At 47.6% G+C, this 22004-nt stretch overlaps 1 protein-coding gene across 1 annotated transcript in view; it reads left to right on the top strand.

Annotated features, from left to right (window-relative positions):
* The window catches only part of LOC136610132 (vomeronasal type-2 receptor 26-like), a 102406-nt gene extending 92091 nt beyond the window's left edge, over positions 1-10315 (top strand). The window contains exon 6 of the mRNA XM_066589669.1: positions 9399-10315. Coding sequence (XP_066445766.1) covers positions 9399-10315 — 917 coding nt within the window. The remainder of the gene's footprint in view (positions 1-9398) is intronic.
* The last annotated feature ends 11689 nt before the right edge of the window (positions 10316-22004 follow it).

Genomic DNA, 22004 nt, shown 5'->3' with positions numbered 1-22004 from the left:
ACCCTACCCAAGTCTGTCAGTGTTTTTGGGACAGACAGGGACAACTCCGCTATGGCAAGTCTGTGTGCACCCACAGCATGGGTGGCTAGCAGGAACACACAGACGGTACATAAAGAATCCCATTGCAGTGCCCCGGATAGCTGAGGTTACGTGAGAGGAAATACATGTTGGCCTCGGCCCACAATCCATGCCCTAGTCAGTCTGTTTTTTTTGGGGGTTGGGCCAGATAGGTAGAACACCGCGATGGGAAGACTTAGTGCACCCATAGAATACACAGACCCCTGTAATATTCCTGTAGCAAAGGTATAAGCTGACCCCAGTAACATTTATGTTGCAGAAGTCTAGGGAGACCCCATTAACATTTCTGTAGTAACAGTATAGACAGACCCCAGTAACATTTCATTAGCAGAAGTATATGCAGACCCCTGTAACATTTATGTAGCTGCAGTATTGGCAGACCCCTGTAACATTCGTGTAGCAGCAGTATATGCAGACCCCCTGTAACATTTACGTGGCAAAATTATATGCAGACCCCCTGTAACATTTACGTGGCAAAATTATAGGCAGACCCCAGTAACATTCTTGTAGCAGAAGTATAGGCAGACCCCTGTAATATTTATGTGGCAGAAGCATAGGCAGACCCCTGTAACATTTCTGTTGCAGCAGTATAAGCAGACCCCTGAAACATTTATGTAGCAGAAGCATAGGCAGACCCCAGTAAAATTCTTGTAGCAGAAGTATAGCCAGACTGCTTTAACATTTATGTGGCAGAAGTATAGGCAGACCCCAGTAACATTTATGTAGCAGCAGTATAGGCAAACCCCAGTATCAGTTTTGTAGCAGCAGTATAGGCAGACCCCAACACCATTTCTGTAGTAGAAGTATAGGCAGACCCCTGTACAATTTACGTGGCAGCACTATAGACAGATCCCAATGACATTTCTGTAGCAGAAGTATAGGCAGACCCCTGTAACATTAACGTGGCAGCAGTATTGGCAGACCCCAATAACATCTTTGTTGCACAAGTATAGGCAAACCCCAGTTAAATTAATGGGGCAGCAGTATACGCAGACCCCAGTAACATCCTTGTGGCAGAAGTATAGGAAGACCCCTGTAAGATTTACGTGGCAGAAGTATAGGCAGAGCCCTGTAACATTCAAGTGGCAGCAGTATAGGCAGACCCCTGTCACATGTAAGTGGCAGCAGTATAGGCAGACTCCTGTAACTTTCTTGTAGCAGAAATATAGGCAAGCAGGCAGACCCCAGTAAAATTTCTATAGTAATAGTATAGGCCAACCTCTGAAACATTGGAATACCATGAGCGTAGGCGAAGGCCGGAAAAATTTGTTGGATAAGAGTGTAGGCGTGGGCCCCAAAAATTAGTGTACCAAGAGTTCAAGTTTATCTCTGAAAAATTTATCAATCGAGAGGGCAGGTGAAACCCAGAAACATTTTTTTTAAAGATACAGCTCACTGTGGCTTAATATGGAACAGAGCCTGGAGGCAGCCCTGTTGAAAAAATTGGTTCATGTTACAGTCTCAATACTTTTGAAACTTAGAAAAGTTGTAAAATAAATTGGTAGATGTAGATGAGCCTTTTGGGCCGCAGAAAAATTGGCCGTTCAGCGCGATGACGTTGTTTCTGGAGGAGGAGTAGCAGGAGGAGGACTAATGTCAGAGACAGATTGACAAAGCTAAATGCCCCGTTTTACCGGTGATAGAGAAGAGTGCTTTTATCTGTGGCTGCAGTGGAAAGAATCTTTAGGTTCCGCTGCTCTCCGCCGGAGGAGAAGAGAAGTCTGGGGAAATCCAGACTTTGTTCATCTTTATGAGTGTAAGCATGTTGGCACTGGCAGTTGACAGGCGGGTACGCTTGTCCGTGATGATTCCCCCAGCTGCACTAAACACCCTCTCTGACAAGACGCTAGCAGCAGGGCAAGCCACCACCTCCAGGGCATACAGCGCAAGTTCGTGCCACGTGTCCAGCTTTGACACCCAATAGTTGTATGGAGCAGAGGCATCACGGAGGGCGGTGGTACGATCGGCTACGTACTCACTCACCATCTTTTTACAGTGCTTCCTCCGATTCAGCCTTGACTGGGGAGTGGTGACGCAGTCTTGCTGGGGAGCCATAAAGCTGGCAAAGGCCTTGGAGAGTGTTCCCCTGCCTGCGCTGAACATGCTACCTGATCTCTGCGCCTCCCCTGCTACTTGGCTCTCGGAACTGCGCCTTCTGCCGCTAGTGCTGTCAGATGGGAAGTTTACCATCAGTTTGTCCACCAGGGCCCTGTGGTATTGCATCACTCTCGAACCCCTTTCCTCTTCGGGAATGAGAGTGGAAAGGTTCTCCTTATACTGGGGGTCGAGAAGGGTGTACACCCAGTAATCCGTGTTGGCCAGAATGCGTCTAACGCGAGGGTCACAACAAAGGCAGCCTAACATGAAGTCAGCCATGTGTGCCAGGGTACCAGTACGCAACACATCGCTGTCCTCACTAGGAAGATCACTTCCCGAATCCTCCTCCTCATACACAGGCCATACACGCTGAACAGATGCGAGGCAAGCAGCATGGGTACCTTCTGCAATGGGCCCAGCTGCCTCTTCCCCCTCCTCTTCCTCCTGCTCCTCCCCCCCTCCTCCTTCAAAACGCGCTGCGATATAGACATGAGGGTGGTCAGGCTATCAAGCGACACACTCTCATCCCCCGCCTCCTCTTCCACCTGCAAAGCGTCGGCCTTTATGCTTTGCAGTGAACTTCTCAGCAGGCATAGCAGCAGGATGGTAATGATAATGATTGCAGCATCACCGCTCACCATCTGGGTAGACTCCTCAAAGTTTCCGAGGACCTGGAAGATATCTGCCATCCAGGCCCACTCCTCGGTAAAGAATTGGGGAGGCTGACTACCACTACGCCGCCCATGTTGGAGTTGGCATTCTATTATTGCTCTACGCTGCTCATACAGCCTGGTCAACATGTGCAGCGTAGAATTCCACTGTGTGGGCACATCGCACAGCAGTCGGTGCTCTGGAAGATTAAACCGATGTTGCAGGGTCCTCAGGGTGGCAGCGTCTGTGGTGGACTTGCGGAAATGTTCGCAGGCGCGGCGCAACTTGCCGAGCAGGTAAGACAAGTGCGGGTAATTTTTCAGAAACCGCTGGACCACCAGATTGAAGACATGGGCCAGGCATGGCACGTGTGTGAGGCTGCCGAGCTGCAGAGCCGCCACCAGGTTACGACCATGCCCGGTTGGAGGCTCAGCGGCGAAAGCCAGAGGTTGATCTGCCCTGTCAGACCCTGCAACAGGTCAGGGGCCCTGTGCCTCTTATCACCTAGGCTGATTAGTTTCAGCACGGCCTGCTGACGGTTGCCCACTGCTGTGCTGCCGCGTCGCGCGATACCGACTGCTGGCGACGTGCTGCTTACACTTCTTAATTGAGAGGTAGAGGTTGTGTAGGAGAATGAGGGCGAGGGTTTAGAGGAGGTGGCATAAACCGCTGCAGATACCAGCACTGAGGTAGGACCCACTATTCTGGGTGTGGGTAGAACGTGAGCGGTCCCAGGCTGTTACTAGCTCCCAGCCTCCACCAAGTTCACCCAATGTGCCGTCAGGGAGATATAGTGGCCCTGCCTGCCAGTACTTGTCCACGTGTCCGTGGTTAAGTGGACCTTCCCAGTTACCCCGTTGGTGAGGGCACAATTAATGTTGCGGGAGACATGCTGGTGTAGGGCTGGGGCAGCACACCCGGAAAAATAGTGGCGACTGGGGACTGAGTAGCGCTGGACCGTCGCCGCCATCATGTTTTTGAAAGCCTCCATTTCCGCAAGCCTGTACGGCAGCATCTCCAGGCTGATTAATTTGGCAATGTGCACGTTTAAAGCTTGTGCGTGCGGGTGCGTGGCGACGTATTTGCGCTTTCGCTCCAACGCTTGTGCTAGCGACAGCTGAACGCTGCGCTTAGAGACATTGCTGGATGGGATGGAGGACAGTGGAGGTGAGGGTGTGGGTGCAGGCCGGGAGGCGCTCGTGCCTGTGTCCTGAGAGGGGGATTGGATCTGTGTGTCAGGTTGTGGCACAGGGGAAGAGGCAGTGGTGTGATCTGCAGGTGGTGAACACCTTGTGGGGTGCTTGGCCATCATATGCCTGCGCATGCTGGTGGTGGTGAGGCTAGCTCCCCGGCTGATCTTGGTGTGACACAGGTTGCACACCACTGTTCGTCGGTCGTTCCCGCTCTCACTGAAAAAACATCCACACCTTTGAAGACCTAGCCCTCTGCACGGAGGCTTGGCGTGAGGGTGTGCTTCGGGTAACAGTTGGGGGATTCTTCGCTCTGGCCCTGCCTCTCCTACTGGCCACCCCACGGCCTCTTCCAACCTGTCCTGCTGCTGCACTTGCCTCTCCCTCTGAAGCCCTGTCCTCAGTAGGCTAATCAAGCCAGGTGGGGTCAGTCACCTCATCGTCCAGCTGCTCTTCCTGTTTGTTTGCCGCAGGCTAGGAATTATTTGCGTGCACTTTCACGGTGAGAGAGGTATTGTTTGTACGGCACTCCAGCCAGTAAAAAAATATTACGAAAGGCTGCTGCAAACAGGCATAGCTGCCTAATACAAAAATAGAAGCACTACAACTCCCAGCAGGTGCCAAGTAAAATGCACACGGTCAGATGTAGCCCAGCAAAGGAGCTTTGGGGTTTTTGCACAGAGGATACGGACTGTATAGTGTATACAACTTTCCCTTTAGAAGTGGCTGTGGCCCAATGCTCTGCGTCTAAATCACTGCAGACACAGAACGCATAAATAAGTTTCTTTGCAGCAGGCTAGGGATTATTTGCGTGCACTTTCACAGAGAGGAGGGATAGCAACTCCACAGCCTTAGCTGCTAAGTCTGCTCTCCGGTTTTCATAAGTCTCTTTTGTCTGACCTCTAGTATGAGCCTACACTTTCATGATACTTTGGGCAGTTCCAGAGCTCTCAAACACTGCGCTACCAGTTTGGCATTTTGATGGGCTTCCCAGAGGATTAGGTAAAGTCTCTGGCTCACCTTAAGGGCAAGTAGTCATGACATATACCAAAGCAATATTGACTGTCAGTGTAAATGTTGGCTACATGATGCTGACATGCTGGAAGTCAATGCTTCACTCTCCAGCACTATGGCATAACCCGTTTGTGGTTTTCCATCCCTATAGGAACGGGATCCATCTGCATACTGTTCAGTATCTGCATTTAGGATTAGGATCTCACTGACATTGGCAAGTGGTTTAGTTTCTGTTTTCATTAGTTCAAAACAGTCATGTTCTGTTAAAGGGGTTGTCCAGCGCCGAAACAGGTTGGTTTTTTTTTCAACAGCCCCCCCGTTCGGCGCGAGACAAACCCGATGCACTGGTTAAAAAAGAAAACCGGACAGTGCTTACCTGCATCCCCGCGCTCCGGTGACTTCTTACTTACCTGCTGAAGATGGCCGCCGGGATCTTCTCCCTCGGTGGACCGCAGGGCTTCTTTGCGGTCCATTGCCGATTCCAGCCTCCTGATTGGCTGGAATCGGCACGTGACGGGGCGGAGCTACACGGAGCCGCTCCCCGGCACGAGCGGCCCCATTCAGAAGAGAAGAAGACCGGACTGCGCAAGCGCGTCTAATCCGGCGATTAGACGCTGAAAATTAGACGGCACCATGGAGACGAGGACGCTAGCAACGGAACAGGTAAGTGAATAACTTCTGATAACTTCTGTATGGCTCATAATTAATGCACAATGTACATTACAAAGTGCATTAATATGGCCATACAGAAGTGTATAACCCCACTTGCTTTCGCGGGACAACCCCTTTAACCCCTCAACTTTCCCCTCCTGTACATCAGGATGAAGCGTAGCAGAATTCAATGCTGTATATCTTTTGATTGTAGCATTTGGTGGAGTCCTGCATTCTCCACCATGTGACATGTCTCATCTGCATTGAAATGCAATATCCCAAGAACCCTACTTTGATTTTAGCAACTTGCAGTTTGTTCTTTGAAACAGTACGCCCTTCAATTCTGAGACACAACAGGAGGGATAGGGTTTCCTTTAAACAAATATCCTTAGTTTTAGTACAAAGCATCAAATCATCAACCTATTGTAACAACTGGGTCTTTTCATCCTGCAGATGCCAGGATGATAGTAAATAGAATAAAGTTTGTGAAAAGTCTGAGAGAGGTTACCCCTCTCTCTGCAACCGTAACTTAATCCTTTCATACAAAACTCTTCTCTGTTTGGTGAAAACCGTGATATATTCCCAACTTTATCCCCTGAAATCTCTGGAGCACCATCAGTGCAATACCAGGTGGAACAACCAAAGAAATTATCACTGAGATGGACTGTTTTGGGGCTTTTTTTGTTTTTTTTTTAAATTGAACTTGTCCTTTATGCTCCCAGCAACCACTAATGTCTGTTCTAGTGGAGCATACTTACATGTTTTCACTTCCTCCCATAAGCCGTTAATAAAACAGATACTGAAAAGCCGAGCATCTGTACTAGTAGTTCCACTGATATCATATTCCTGATCCACAAATACATTAGCACATCTGGGTGATGGTTTGTGGTCTCCTCTGTGCCTTGCACAGCTTCAGGCAAACCTGTATAGAGTGCACCAGTTAACTCTGGAAGGCGTGCATGGACAGCCGTCTGGAGTCAGCTGCTTTCGTATTCACAGCAACATTCTCTGGTTCCAGACAGTCAGTTCAGACATTATGAACTGTCATCACTATTGGTGCCCCAGCAGCTATAGAACACAATTATGCTAAATCACTACAAGTAGCATCATAATTCATTTGGTTTTATGCCTTTATAAGAATCCTATTGGGTTCTTATAAGACTCTGGCAACTTACTTGCCATGATCAACTGTTCACTTTGTGACCAGAGTTAATACCAGTTAGTAATTTATGTCTTTCTCTCTCCCTCTCTGTCCCCCTGCATCATTGGATTTTGTATGATAGCAGAGTATGCTCCAGTCTCCAAGGAGCAGAGTGCATGACTCTTACAGGGTCTAACTTTCTGAACATCCCACATTTATACACTTCTTTACACACCCTGCTGCACTACCATATGAGCAGCTTCTCCCCCTCCTATCTTCGTGCCTTTCCCTTGTACGCTACAAGTCATTGTGGGCAGGACTCTCTTGTCCTCCATACTAGTCTGTCACATATTATTTCATGTATAATGTTCTTGTTCTTTTTCTATGTAATGTAAAATGCTTTTAGTCGCATCAAAATACCACACGCTAGATCGTAACCTGAACTACGCTAAGGTACACCAAACAGTGATAAACAATTCAAACAACCGCAATTAGGAAATACTGTCCCTAAATGACCTAACCCACAGAAGGGACCTGCTTATACGCAGGTAACCCACCCTGAGAAGTGCAAACCTGATCATGTACCTAGGCCACTAGCTGGCCTTATGCGGGATAGGAGAAAACCACAAACAAGTTGAACAAAATAAACCTGTAAGGACCAGCGGTTCGTGGATCCCTCATACCCTCACCACCTGTCCTGTCACATGGGCTGCCACTGTGCGGCGCAGGGGATCCCCAACCTCGTCACCTCCCCTGGCCGCGAAGGTCCTCCTCGCCGCTGGGTTGCCAGGGACACGGTGAGTGCTGCCCCCTGTCGCGTCCTCGGTCTCATGGCAACCAGGCATGTGTCTCCTTCCCTGCCTCCTGCAGCACTCAGCTGCTGTCAGACTCCCTGCCCCCATCAGCTGCTGGGGCGGGAGCTCTGAGAACATTTAAACCTGCTTGTGTCTGCAGACCAGTGCCAGTGTTAGTTTGGTCTTCCTGCGACTCCTGACTTTTGACTCCCTGTTTTTGAACCTGACGTTGCCTTTGCCTAACCCTCTTGTACCGCGTACCCTCTCGTTGTCGACCCGGATAGTCTGACATTCCTTGCTGTTTGTTCCAGTGTCTGTGTACTTGTTAGTCCCAGCGTTCCCCTTCCTTAGTGAGTGTAGGGACCGTCACCTAGTTTTCGCCCTGGGGCTTAGCCCAGGGGGGCAAGTAGGTAGGGACAGGGGTATCTTCAGGGACCTTCAGTTTCCCGGACCCCGAGTCCTGACAAAACCACTATACTTAGCTTGAGAAGACTCAGGCAAGCAAGACATACAGCTGCAAGTTCTGACTTCACCCAAAGCCATAGGAAGACTGAAAAATTAAGCAGCACTTGAGCTAAGCACCAGGCCAAGCTAAATAATCCTGACAAATTATCCACAGGTGAAGCCAAGCATGTCTCACCTAATACCACTCCCACTAGAGCCAGACGATAAAGAAATACATACAAAACCTGTACCAGATTCTTTAGAAAGGACACGATCCCAGAACTGCAGCAACACTTTTCTTATATGCTGCACCCTGGAATTAATGTGTTAAGGTTTGCTGCTGGGATCTGTTGTATTATATGGATTTTAAGCAGCATAGCTTCACGGGTGGTGTTGATTGATCTGGCTGGGTGTAGATTGCTCCAGCCAGCCAATACTCAAGATCTGTTGTTCATATATACCAGCTCCTCTGCTAGAGGCTGCTGGCCTTTTCTATGTTTGTTCAAGATGTTCAGTGTGCTTATGCAGGATATGTTTGTGCTATACAATAAAGATTATTATTATTATTAACAGTGTCATGCTCCTGCATGTCTGTTTATGTGGCTGGACATGAGTCTATGCAGCATTCAGGATGTTCCGTCTGAACAGAGTCATGCTCCTATGAGTCTGTGCAGCTCTCAGTACATGTAGCGAGAACAGAGTCTTGCTGTGGGTCCTTTATCACCTAGAATAAGGTAGATCCCTAGGTTCCAGTGTGGGATCATCCCTATCAGGATGATTGCCCTGCATTGTAGGCAGGTTACCAGGGGTTAGTTGTCTCGTAAGTGTAGGGACCCACAAGACAACGGGGACCCTTGAAGTAGGCTTGCAGGCTTCAGTATCTTGGCCAAAAATACAAACTAATACCTTGTATTGTATTTATTCCATCTGTTTATACATGCAGGTATGTTTGGTGCATGTTTTGAGTGTTTATCAGCTGTTGGTTTGTGTCTGTCCACAAGTATCAAGTCTGTTACGCAGTTCTGCTGTTCAGTTTGGTTTCACCAGTATGAGAGTGTGAGTGGCATAATGTTTATGTCTGTTTGCCGGTCACGTCAGTGAGTTTTGCGTCTAGTCTGCAGTTTTGCAGTTCAGTATGAGTTCATCTCCCGGCAAGTTTCATGTCTAGTTTGCAGTTTCACAGTTCCCATGCTAGTAAGACTCTGCAGAGTGTTCATGTCCCAGTTTGACTTTACATAATGACACTTAAAGTGACAACTTACTATTGTTCATTTTTAATCTGGTACTTCTAACATCTGTTACATCATGCTACTTCTTGTAACATGTTCACCTTCACAGATATGGAAAGATGCTTGAAGTGTCCGGAGGATCAGTGGTCGAATGACAGAAGAGATGCCTGCATTCTGAGACCCATTGAATTCCTGTCTTATGGAGACACTCTGGGGATTTCTCTTCTTGCTATTGCTGGACTGTTTTGTATCTTCACAGCTGTGATATTAGGAATATTTATCACATACAAAAACACAGCGATTGTAAAAGCCAATAACCGGAACCTCAGCTTTATACTTCTGCTCTCTCTCATCTTATCCTTCCTCTGTCTTCTGTTCTTCATTGGACGTCCCACAAGGATTTCCTGTCTCCTCCGACAAGTGGCTTTTGGAATCATTTTTACAATTGCTGTTTCTGCAGTTTTGGCCAAAACAGTCACCGTGGTCTTGGCCTTTAGCGCCACCAAACCAGACAGGACACTAAGGAGATGGCTCTGGAGACATGTTTCTTCATTTCTTCTGATTATCTGTTCTTCCATTGAGGTTGTGATCTGTGTCTTCTGGTTGTCTTTATCTCCACCATTCCCAGATTATAACACTGAGGTAGAGGTTGGGAAGATAATCCTACAATGTAATGAGGGATCTGTCATTGCTTTCTACATGGTCCTCGGCTACATGGGATTCCTGGCTGTGTTGAGCTTTATTATAGCATTTCTAGCCAGGAAGCTTCCTGATGTCTTCAATGAGGCTCAGTACATCACCTTCAGCATGCTCGTCTTCTGTAGTGTCTGGATCTCCTTCATCCCAGCCTATCTCAGCACCAAGGGGAAATACATGGTGGCTGTAGAAGTTTTCACCATCTCAGCTTCCAGTGCTGGACTTCTGGGCTGTATCTTCATACCCAAATGTTACATTATCCTACTGCGACCAGAGCTGAATATGAAAGGAAATTTAGTTATTCAGAGGAAAACTAAGGACCTGAATTGATAAATCTGGAAAAATGCTATGGAGATAAATAGATCCTCCTATATGTAACTTATTAGAAATGTTTTGTACTTTTAGATTTATATTTAAAATCAGTGGAGAAACAAAAATAAAGAAACAAATCCATGTGTAGTTTGGTGTATGTTATATTATAACCTTAGATTTCTTATGTGTAACAATGCTTGGATATTGATTACCTTAGGATAGGTCATCAACATCAGATTGCCCATCAATGTCAGATCACTCCAAGCACCTCCACCAAGGAACCATGGCACACAGGTCAAAACTGCAGCCTCTTCATGTGAATCAGGCATATGGACAATCTGTAGATGTAACATTGGTTACATTCATTTAAATGAGACAGAGCTGCAAAATTAATACATCACCAATATTATAGGCCCAAAGCAGAGGCAGAAGACCTATGGCACATTCAAGCAACTGATTGGTAGGGATTCTGGGAGTGAGAAGCCAACCAATATGATATTGATGACTTAGACTGAGAATAGCTTCTGCGGATAACAGCACAGGCTTCCAGGAAATGATTGAAGAGTAGATAGATCACTTAATTTCCATTATTTATTCATAGAGAAGTGCCCAACATGAACAATAGCATGGTATTGTTAGCATGGTATGGTATGAATAAATAATGGAAATTAAGTGATCTATCTACTCTTCAATCATTTTCTGTAAGCCTGTGCTGTTATCCGCAGAAGCCATTTATCGTCCATTATCTTGGGATCTTTGTGCGTCCAGGATCCAGGTGGCGCACACGGCGAGTATAATAGGTTCCTCCACACTTATATAGTGCTGCTTATTTGGTGCTGCTGATTGACTATAATTAGCCTGAGAATAGGTCACACCTGGAAACACCGAAGTACGTGTTTTATGTGTTGCTTTTTCAAGGGTAATGGTAACACTGATTTCTCTCTGACTTCATTACATTCCTGTCTACCTCCTTACTACCACTCCCACGTGTGTATCATGGCCCGGAATAATAACACTGCATTAGAGATGAGCAAGCACCAAAATGCTCGGGTGCTCGTTGCTCGAGTCAAACTTTCCGCGATGCTCGAGGGTTCGTTTAGAGTAACGAACCCCATTGAAGTCAATGGGCGACTCAAGCATTTTTGTATATCACCCATGCTCCGCTAAGGTTTTCATTGGTGAAAATCTGGAAAACCCAAGAAAGTGATGAAAACGACACAGAAACAGATAGGGCAGGCGAGGGGCAACATGCTGGGCTGCATTTGAGGTTCCCAGGTCCCACTATTAAGCCCCCGCCCTAACAATTTTTACTTCAGACAAACCCTCATTAGTAAGGCACACCTTAGCTAAGCACCACACTTCCTCCAACTAAGCACAAGCACTGCCTGCGGGACACACCGCTGCCTCTTCTCCTGGGTTACATGCTGCCCAACCCCCCAGCACGACCCAGCGTCCACAGCGCACACCAAAGTGTCCCTGCGCAGCCTTCAGCTGCCCTCATGCCACACGCTGGCTGCATAGCCACACCACCCTCATATCTATTTATAAGTGTGTCCATGATCAGGAGGAACCGGAGGCACACACTGCAGAGTGTTGTCAGGGCCAGGTAGCAACCCTCTTTAAAAGGGGTGGGGCGATAGCCCACAATGCTGTACAGAAGCAATGAGAAATCCAATCCTGTGCCACCTCCGTCAGGAGCTGCAAATGTGGGCATAGCAATGGGGAATCCATGTGCCACACAGTATTCATTCTGTCAAGGTGTCGCATAGCTCAATCGACACTGCAAGGGGAAAGCCATCTGCGCTCTGCCCCCTACCCAAGTCAGTCAGTGTCTTTGTGCCAGACAGGTCAAACACCGCAATGGGAACTAAGTTTGCACTAACAGCATAGGTGGGTCCTAGGAAACCCAATACATGAACAAAAAATTGATCTGAGCGGCCAAACATGGCAGACTTGCACTGCGCCCACGACATAGGCCTCGGGCCACAGCTTCAGCAATCCTAGGCAGGAAGCGAACTTTCACAAACCTTCAGCAATCGCGGGCCTACAGCGGACTCCAATGCTAGCGTAGCTGTGCACGTCTCATTAGTGCTGTATTGCTCCTGTAGTTTGTCCCAATGCAGTGCCCCGGATAGAAGAGCTAACGTCAGATTAAATGCATGCCCCAGTCAGACTGGGGATTTTTATAAATAGTCACAGGCAGGTACAACTCCGCAATGGGAATTATGTGTGCACCCACAGCATGGGTGGCTCCCTGGAACCCACCGGTGGTACATAAATACATCCTATTGCAGTGTTCTGGACAGCAGAGCTAATGTCAGATTAAATACAGGTGGGCTTCGGCCCACACTGCATGCCCCAGTCAGAATGGGGTTCTTTATAAGTAGACACAGGCAGGTACAACTCCGTGTGGACCGACAGCATGGGTGGGTCCCAGGAAGCCACCGGCGGTACATAAATAAATCCCATTGCATTGCCCTGCAAAGCTGAGGTAACGTCAGATAAAATGCAGGTGGGCTTCGGCCCACACTGCATGCCCCAGTCAGACTGGGTTTTTTTATAAATACACACAGGCAGGTAAAACTCCCCTATGTGAAGTCCCTGTGGGCCCACAGCATGGGTGGGTCTCAGGAAGCCACCGGCGGTACATAAATAAATCCTATTGCATTGCCCTGCAATGTCAGACTGGGGTTTTTTATAAGTCGACACAGGCAGGTACCACTCCCTAATGTGAAGTCCGTGTAGACCAACAGCATGGGTGGGTCCCAGGAAGCCACCGGCAGTACATAAATAAATCCCATTGCATTGCCCTGGACAGCAGAGCTAACGTCAGATTAAATACAGGTGGGCTTCGGCCCACACTGCATGCCCCAGTCAGACTGGTTTTTTTTATAAATACACACAGGCAGGTAAAACTCCCCTATGTGAAGTCCCTGTGGGCCCACAGCATGGGTGGGTCTCAGGAAGCCACCGGCGGTACATAAATAAATCCTATTGCATTGCCCTGCACAGCTGAGGTAACGTCAGATTAAATACAGGTGAGACTTGGCCCACACTGCATGCCCCAGTCAGACTGGGGTTTTTTATAAGTCGACACAGGCAGGTACAACTATCTAATGTGAAGTCCGTGTGGACCCACAGCATGGGTGACTCCCTGGAACCCACCAGCGGTACATAAATATATCCCATTGCAGTGCCCTGGACAGCAGAGCTAACGACAGATTACATACAGGTGGGCTTCGGCCCACACTGCATGCCCTAGTCCGATTGAGTAATTTTTGTTGGGCCATGTACGTGGAACACCACGATGGGAACACTTAGTGCACCCATAGTATGCACCGACCCCTGTAATACTTCTGTAGCTAAGGTATACGCACACCCCACTAACAGTTATGTTGCAGAAGTCTAGGGAGACCCTATTAACACTTCTGTAGTTATAGTATAGACGGACCCCAGTAACATTTCAGTAGCTGCAGTATAGGCAGAGCACAGTATCAGTTGTATTTCAGTAGTAACGGTATCGACAGACCCCTGTAACATTTGCGTAACAGCAGGGTAGGCATAGCCCAGTATTAGTGGGATTTCAGTAGTAACAGTGTAGACAGATAGACAACACCTATGTGGAAAAGCTAGTATTTTCTAAGACAAGAGAGGGGCATTTGATTACAATGAAAAGGATTCTCAAGGTACTGAAAGTCTGCACTCCTTCTCATCTCAAGCTGGAAAATGGAAAGGCTTCATTTCTATGGTTTCCGTTGTCCATTTCAAAGTGTTAGCAAATACCAATCCAAGTTTCCGGCTACTACCACGGATCTTTCTTAGGAATTACCAAAGATAATCACAAGTAAAGGCCTCATCATCGGTCAGTCCAAAATCATTCAGGGAGTATGTGGCTCTCAGCTGGCCTGCTTCCATTTAGGGTCGGTACCTGCTTCCACTTAGTCCCTTGCCCTGCAGGGATGGTGTGTTCTATAGTCCCCTGTATTCCGACCTCAGCTGTACGCTAATCTTTGGACTTAGCAGTACCAACAAGTTTTAAGCCACCAATGCTCTACCAGTCGGCTGAAAGCTTCAGCTAGGGATAACGGAATACTACCGAGGTTGTATTTAGTTGGTTTTCAGGATGTGGCCAGGATTAAGTGGGCCGTGGCGGGGGGGAGGGGGGGGGGCTTTCTTATTGTGTCGTTTAAGGTGAAACTCTTGGACTGCCGCCAGACGGACCACTGCGAAAGCATTTGCCAAGAATATTTTCATTGTTGGAGGAGGAGGAGGGGGATGTCTTTGAGGCAGTATGTGTCCTGTCCCCATGTTCGTGGTTATATGCACCTTACCAGTAACTGCGTTGGTGGGAAAGTGGTCGCGACTGTGGACCTTTAAGCGCGGTTTTATTTCGTTGGTTTTTGGAATGTGGCCAGGATTAAGTTGGCCATGGTGGGGGGCTCTCTTATTGTATCGTTTAAGGTGAAATTCTTGGACTGCCACCAGACGGACCATTGCGAAAGCATTTGCCAAGAATGTTTTCATTGTTGGAGAAAGAGGAGGGGGATGTCTTTGAGGCAGTACGTGTCCTGTCCCCGTGTCCGTGGTTATATGCACCTTACCAGTAACCGCTTTGGTGGGAAAGTGGTCGCGACTGCGGGCCTATTAGCGTGGTTTTATTTTGTTGGTTTTCGGAATGTGGCTAGGATGAAATGTGGAGTGTGGATATAGTAGCGCGGTTTTATTTAGTTGGTTTTCGGAATGTGGCCAGGATTAAGTGGGCCGGGGTGGGGAGGCTCTCTTATTGTATCGTTTAAGGTGAAATTCTTGGACTGCCGCCAGACGGACCACTGCAACTTTTCAGTTGTAGTAACAGTATAGACAGACCCCATTAACATTTACGTTGAAGCAGTATGGGCAAAGCTGCAGATTCACATTTTACTGGCAGCAGTGTAGGGAGAGCATATTTTTCTTTAACATTTCAGTAGTAGCAGTATAGTCAGACCCCAGTAACACTTACGTAGAAACAGTATGGGCAAAGCAGCAGATTCACATTTCCCTGGCAGCAGTGTAAGGAGAGCAAAGTATTTGTAACATTTCAGTAGTAGCAGTGTAGTCAGACCACTGTAATAGTTACATAGAAGCAGTATGGGCAAAGCAGCAGATAAACATTTCCCAGTCAGGAGTGTAGGGAGAGCATTGTATTGGTAAGATTTCAGTAGTAGCAGTATAGACAGGCCCCAGTAACATTAACGTAGAAGCAGTATGGGAAAAGCAGCAGATAAACATTTCCCTGGCAGCAATGTAGGGAGAGCAAAGTATTTGTAACATTTCAGTAGTAGCAGTATAGTCAGACCCCAGTAACATTTACGTAGAAGCAGTATGGGTAGAGCCCACTATTAGTTACATTTCTGTTATAGCAGTATAGACCTGCCCCAGTAACATTTCCGTTGAAGCATTATGGGCAGAGCCCAGTATTAGTGAAATTACAGTAGTAACAGTATACACCAACCAAGGTAACATTTCAGGAGTAGAAGTATCGGCAGACCGAAGTTACATTTCTGTTGCTGAAGTATAGTCAGACCCCTGTAGCATTACTGTGGCAGAAGTATAGGTAGGCAGAACAGAGTTACATTTCTGTAGCAAAAGTGTAGGCCAACCCCAGACACAGTGGTGTATGAGTGCAGGCGAAGCCCATAAAAATGACTTGGATTACATTGTAGGCGAGGGCCCGAAAAATTGGTGTACCGACAGTACAAATGTATCCCACAAAAAATTGCCCATGCCCAACTTAGAGGGCAGGTGAAACCGATTAATCGCTTAGCGTAATGTGGCTTAATTTTTAACTAGGCCTGGAGGCAGCCCAGTCAAACTAAAAATTGGTTCTGGCGAAAGTTAAAATGCTTTAATGAGAATTGAAACAGATAAATGTTATTTAGAAAAGTTATATGAGCCTTTTTGCCCACAGAAAAATTGCCCGTTCGCGGTGATTACGTGAGGTTCCAGGAGGAGGAGCCGGAGGAGGAGGACGAATATCATACACAGATTGACAAAGGTCTTTAGGTAGCACTGCTGTCCGCTGGTGGAGAAGAGAAGTCTGGGGAAATCCAGGCTTTGTTCATCTTTATGAGTGTAAGCCTGTCGGCACAGTCAGTTGGCAAGCGGGTACGCTTGTCCGTGATGATTCCCCCAACTGCACTAAACACCCTCTCTGACAGTTCGTGGGCCGTGTGCCTCTTCTCTCCTATGCTGAGTAGTTTCAGCACGGCCTGCTGACGCTTGCCCACCGCTGTGCTGCCGCGCCGTGCAACACCGACTGCTGACGACGTGCTGCTGCTGACACGTCTTGATTGCGAGGTAGAGGTTGCGTTGGGGAAGGAGGAGGAGGAGGAACGCTTAGTGGAGGTGGCATACACCGCCGCAGAAACCAGCACTGATCTGGGGCCCGCAATTCTGGGGGTGGGTAGGACGTGAGCGGTCCCAGGCTCTGACTCGGTCCCAGCCTCCACTAAATTCACCCAATGTGCCGTCAGGGAGATATAGTGGCCCTGCCCGACTGTGCTTGTCCACGTGTCCGTTGTTAAGTGGACCTTGCCAGTAACCGAGTTGGTGAGGGCGCGTACAATGTTGCGTGAGACGTGGTCATGCAGGTCTGGGATGGCACACCGTGAAAAATAGTGGCGACTGGGGACTGAGTAGCGAGACACCATCATGTTTTCGAAAGCCTCCATTTCCACAAGCCTATACGGCAGCATCTCCAGGCTGATCAATTTCGCAATGTGCACGTTTAAAGCTTGAGCGTGCGGGTGCATGGTGGTGTATTTGCACTTGCGCTCCAACGCTTGTGCTAGCGACAGCTGGATGCTGCACTGAGAGACATTGCTGGATGGGGTCGAGGACAGCGGAGGTGTGGGTGCAGGCCGGGAGGCGCTCGTGCCTGTGCCCTGAGAGGGGGGTTGGATCTGAGTGGTAGGTTGGGGCACAGGGGGAGAGGCAGTGGTGCGACTCGGAGGTGGTGAACGGCCTTCATCCCACCTTGTGGGGTGCTTGGCCATCAAATGTCTGCGCATGCTCCCCGGAGGATCTTGGTGCGACACAGGTTGCACACCACTGTGCGTTGGTCGTCTGCGCTCTCACTGAAAGACATCCACACCTTTGAAGACCTAGGCCCCTGCACGGTGGCTTGGCGCGAGGGGGTTCTTTGGGAAACAGTTGGGGGATTATTCGCTCTGGCCATGCCTCTACCCCTGGCCACCCCACTGCCTCTTCCAAGCTGTCCTGCTGCTGCGCTTGCCTCCCCCTCTGAAGACCTGTCCTCAGTTGGCTTAGCAAACCACGTGGGGTCAGTCACCTCATCATCCAGCGGCTCTTCCTCCGAATCCTCTGTGCGCTCCTCCCTCGGACTTACTGCTCTTAATACTACCCCACTGATAGTCAACTGTCTCTCATCATCATCATTCTCCTCACCCACTGAAAGCTCTTCAGACAGTTGTCGAAAGTCCCCAGCCTCACTTTCCAAAGGATGCGCATCGGTCACAACAAACTCCTCAGGTGAGAGAGGAACCATTTTTTCTCAATGAATGCAGGGGCTCGAGAACAGTTCCTGGGAGTCTGCCTGCTCATCAGAATGTGTCATTTTCATAGAGTGAGGAGGCTGGGAGGAAGGAGGAGCAGCAGCGAGAGGATTCAGAGTTGCAGCAGTGGACAGTGTAGAAGACTGGGTGGTCGATACATCGCTGGATGCATTTTCTGCCATCCACGACAGGAACTGCTCACACTGCTCTGTTGTAATAAAGGTCTACGACGTGGACCCAAAAATTGTGATATGAAGCTGGGGACCCCAGAAACTTGCCTCTCTCCTAATCTTGCAGCAGCCGGCTGTGATTCACCTGGACCAGGAATTCGGCCTGAGCCCACACCCTCACTTGGACCTTCACATCCTCGCCACGTCCATGTCCATGTCCTCGAGCCCTACCCCTACCCCTCAGCATGGTGTATTACGAATAGAGCAGACACAGAGCAGTGTGAATAATTATGGAATTATTTGCGTACAGTTGGCGTCTGACAGCAGTTATGTAACGATAACTCCAGGCAGAAACAAAGGATACAGAAGGCTGCAAACAGGCCTAGCCGTGCAATAGTGATGCAGTACAACTCCCACAAGACACCCAGTAAATTATGGAATTATTGGTGTACAGTTGGAGGCTGACAGCGGTTATATAATGCAAACTGCAGCCAGAAAAAATTATATGCAAGGCTGCAAAAAGGCCTAGCTGCGTAATAGTGAAGCACTACAACTCCCAGCAGCCACGCAGTAAAATGCACACGGTAACTGGTAGCCCTAAGAAGGACCGTTGGGGTTCTTTTAGACAGGATCCTACACTACCACTGTCCCTGTCTCACCAGTACTGCCCCTATACTCTGTATAATTGACTGCAGACTGAGAACGCTATAGCCTGCACAGCGCGAGATGGAAAAAAAAATTGTGTAAAACTGCCCCCAGCAGCCACAACAGTAATGCACACGGTCAGATGTGGCCCTAAGAAGGACCGTTGCGGTTTTTGAAGATGCCAACAATCTCACTATAGCACCAGCAGCACCCCCCCTAATCTCTGCCAGTGTGTGTCTGAGGCAAGCCGTGGGCGGGACCGCTTTAAATACTCGGCGGTCACTTGATCTCGCCAGCCACTCACTGCAGGGGGGTGGGATAGGGCTGGCACCTCACAGGAGGAAGTTGTTATGCCTTCCCTGCATGTCTATTGACCAGAAAATGGCGCTAAACATTCAGGGAAGGAAATATAATTGACTCGAGTACCGCATGACTAATGCCCTAATGCTCGAGTGAGCATCAAGCTCGAACGAGTGTGCTTGCTCATCTCTAGTAATGAGCCATCCCTCTCCTGTCCACAAGAGGGGTGAGAATCTTGGGCACTTAGAAATTTTTTTTTGTTTTGTTTTGGTTTGTCTCAAATTTGATGAGACATTACAGGCGGGATCAGATTAACCCCTTAATGACATGGCTTATTTTGGCGTTGAGGAACAAGCGATTTTTAGTATTTTTCCATCTCCATTTTTCAAAAGCCATAACTTTTTTATTTTTCCGTCAACGTGGCCGTATAAGGGCTTGTTTTTTGCGTGGTGAACTGTAGTTTTTATGGGTACCATATTTGGTTTCATAGATTACATTGTAAAACTTTTATTATTTTTTTATGATCGTAGAGAGAGAAAACGCATTAATTCTGCCATAGATTTTTTTTTTTAAGTGTTAATTGTGCAACATAAATGATACACATTTTTTTTCTGCGGGCCGGTATGGTTACAACGATACCAAAATTCTTATATTTTTTTTAGGTTTTTCCACTTTTCCACAATAAAAACCCTTTTTTGGAAATTATTTTTTTCTAAACTCACTGCATTCAAAGTTCTATAACTTTTTTATTTTTCGATGGACTGAGCTCTCTGAGGGCTTTTTTTTTGCGAGACGAGCTGTACTTTTTATTGAATGCATTTTGGGGTACATATAGTTTTTTAATCACTTTTATTGCGTTTTTTTGTGAGGCAAAATGCTAAAAATTTGCATTTTGCCTCAGTTTTTTTGCATTTTTTTAAATGCTTTTATCCGTGCAGGATAAAAAGTGAGTTCAATGTATTGTACGCATCATAACAGAAACGTCAATACCAAATATGTGGGATTTTACATTTTTTATGCTAATATGAGAAAAAGCATTTAAAAATTGGGTTTTTTTACCTTCTTTTTACATTTTTAATTTTTGTACTTAATTTTTTTCTTTTTTTTACACCACTTGTGTCCCTCTGAGCGACTTTTACTGCAGGACTTCCCACCTGCCATACCTTATCGCTTACTATAGCGATCTTAGACTATGGCAATACAGGACGCCGGTATCTGGAGTCACAGAGGGAGCGCGCTCTCTCTGTGAACCCTTTCCCTGCCACAATCTACTTAGATCACGGCAGGGACGGGGTTAACAGTGGGGGGCGCATCTCAGATGCCCTGCGCCGTTGCAGCGGGACACCGGCTATCACTGAGAGCCGGCTCCAGCTGCGGGATAGCGCGAGATCTGCTATGAGCTTGCGCTATTCCCATAACCTAAGGGTACGTCATTTTGCCGGAAGTACCCTCCTCCCATGACGTACCCTTACGTCATGTGGCGGAAAGGGGTTAATAATTAATTGCTTAAAGGATATCACATTTCAAATGTGGATAGATGTTTGTAGATTATTTTGCCCTGTTGTATATCATGTCTCTGTTATTGGCGCTGACATCTTACAAACCTTATCTGCATCCATCAAATTCTCACCAGATGGATCGGTACGGGTTGAGACCTCAGCAGCCGGTTCAGAAGAGTTTTGTAAACTAATTGCTCTTTTGGTGGATCTGGCTCATGTGTTTGTCCTGACAGCTGCTGCAGAAACTCAGTCCTCCGCAAGTGCTGACAAATTGTTGGCCACCTCCAAGGCAGACATAGGGAAATTGAATATATTCCCTATGATGATATTTTTGAAACCAGGATACACACCCCTGGATCAAACAGTATCCCTTTAGTTTCCCACAAGAAAATGTTGTTGGGGACAAGTGGGAGACTTGGTTTCAATGGGAGTTTGGCACGAGATATGTCCTCCAGAAAACACCTCTCTTTTCCGGTCAACAGAAGACATAAAGAGGTGTCCATTGAGACACCTATCGCATGGTCCATGACCTCCGCAAGGGGAACAAGGTTACGGTTTCGGACTACCCCATAGTGGTCCTCACCCCTCATGACATCCAGAGTATATGCACACAGGTGCAACCCAAGCACTTATCTCTGACCTGTCAGATCCAGTCTCTTCATGCCTCCTAGCATCTTTTTCCAATGTTCTACTACATTGAACCCGGCTAATCTTTTTCCAATCGAGTATCCTGGTTAAAATGGGGGAGGAGAAGGCATAGGTGATCTAGGTATTACAGATCAGCCATTAAAAAAAAATATTATCAGCATGATTGTCTAGCTTTGATGCAACAAGAAAATTTAGTTTTTTTTAACTTTTTTTATAGATTGTGCCAGGGTGAGGATTGACTACTCCACACCGGATATGCAGTGGTCACACAACAAGATGCCCTAAAAGCAGAAGAAACGTAACTGAAGGCCCTCACTAAGGTGTGTAGAGTGGCAGAAAGTAAGACGGCAAACATTTATACTGATTCCTGGTATGCATTTGGCATAGCTCATGATTATGGCCCAATATGCAAGGCCAGACAGTTTCTTACCTCAGTAGGACAGCCAATTAAGAATGGTGCTGCGGTGCAGAGTCTCATGGAGGCCCTACTTCTACCTGACAAAGTTGAGAGCTCACACCAATTCCTACACTGGAGAAGCAAGAGGCAACACCCTTACAGACCACACAGCAAAGTCAGCGGCCCTCAAGTCGTGGAAGAAAAGAAGACATTGACAAAAACTTTGGACATTGATATGCTAAGTACTTTACAGTTACAAGCCAGCACGGAAGTAAAGTAAAAATGGGAGCAACAGAACAGGACGGTGTATGGCGTACAGTCAACAGAACTTGCCTACCACGGTCCCTGTGCCCCATGATGGCCCAGCTGATGCACGGAAAGACGTGCCTATCAAAGCAGCAATGATGTTGGCGGTTGAACGAGGATGGGTGGCTACTGGGTTCTCTGCAGCTGCTGCATCATTTGTCCAATCTTGTATGATCTATGCTGTAAGCT

This window comes from Eleutherodactylus coqui, chromosome 1 (assembly GCF_035609145.1).
Source record: "Eleutherodactylus coqui strain aEleCoq1 chromosome 1, aEleCoq1.hap1, whole genome shotgun sequence".
NCBI classification, from domain to species: domain Eukaryota; kingdom Metazoa; phylum Chordata; class Amphibia; order Anura; family Eleutherodactylidae; genus Eleutherodactylus; species Eleutherodactylus coqui.
This window is presented reverse-complemented; position numbering and strand designations above follow the sequence as displayed.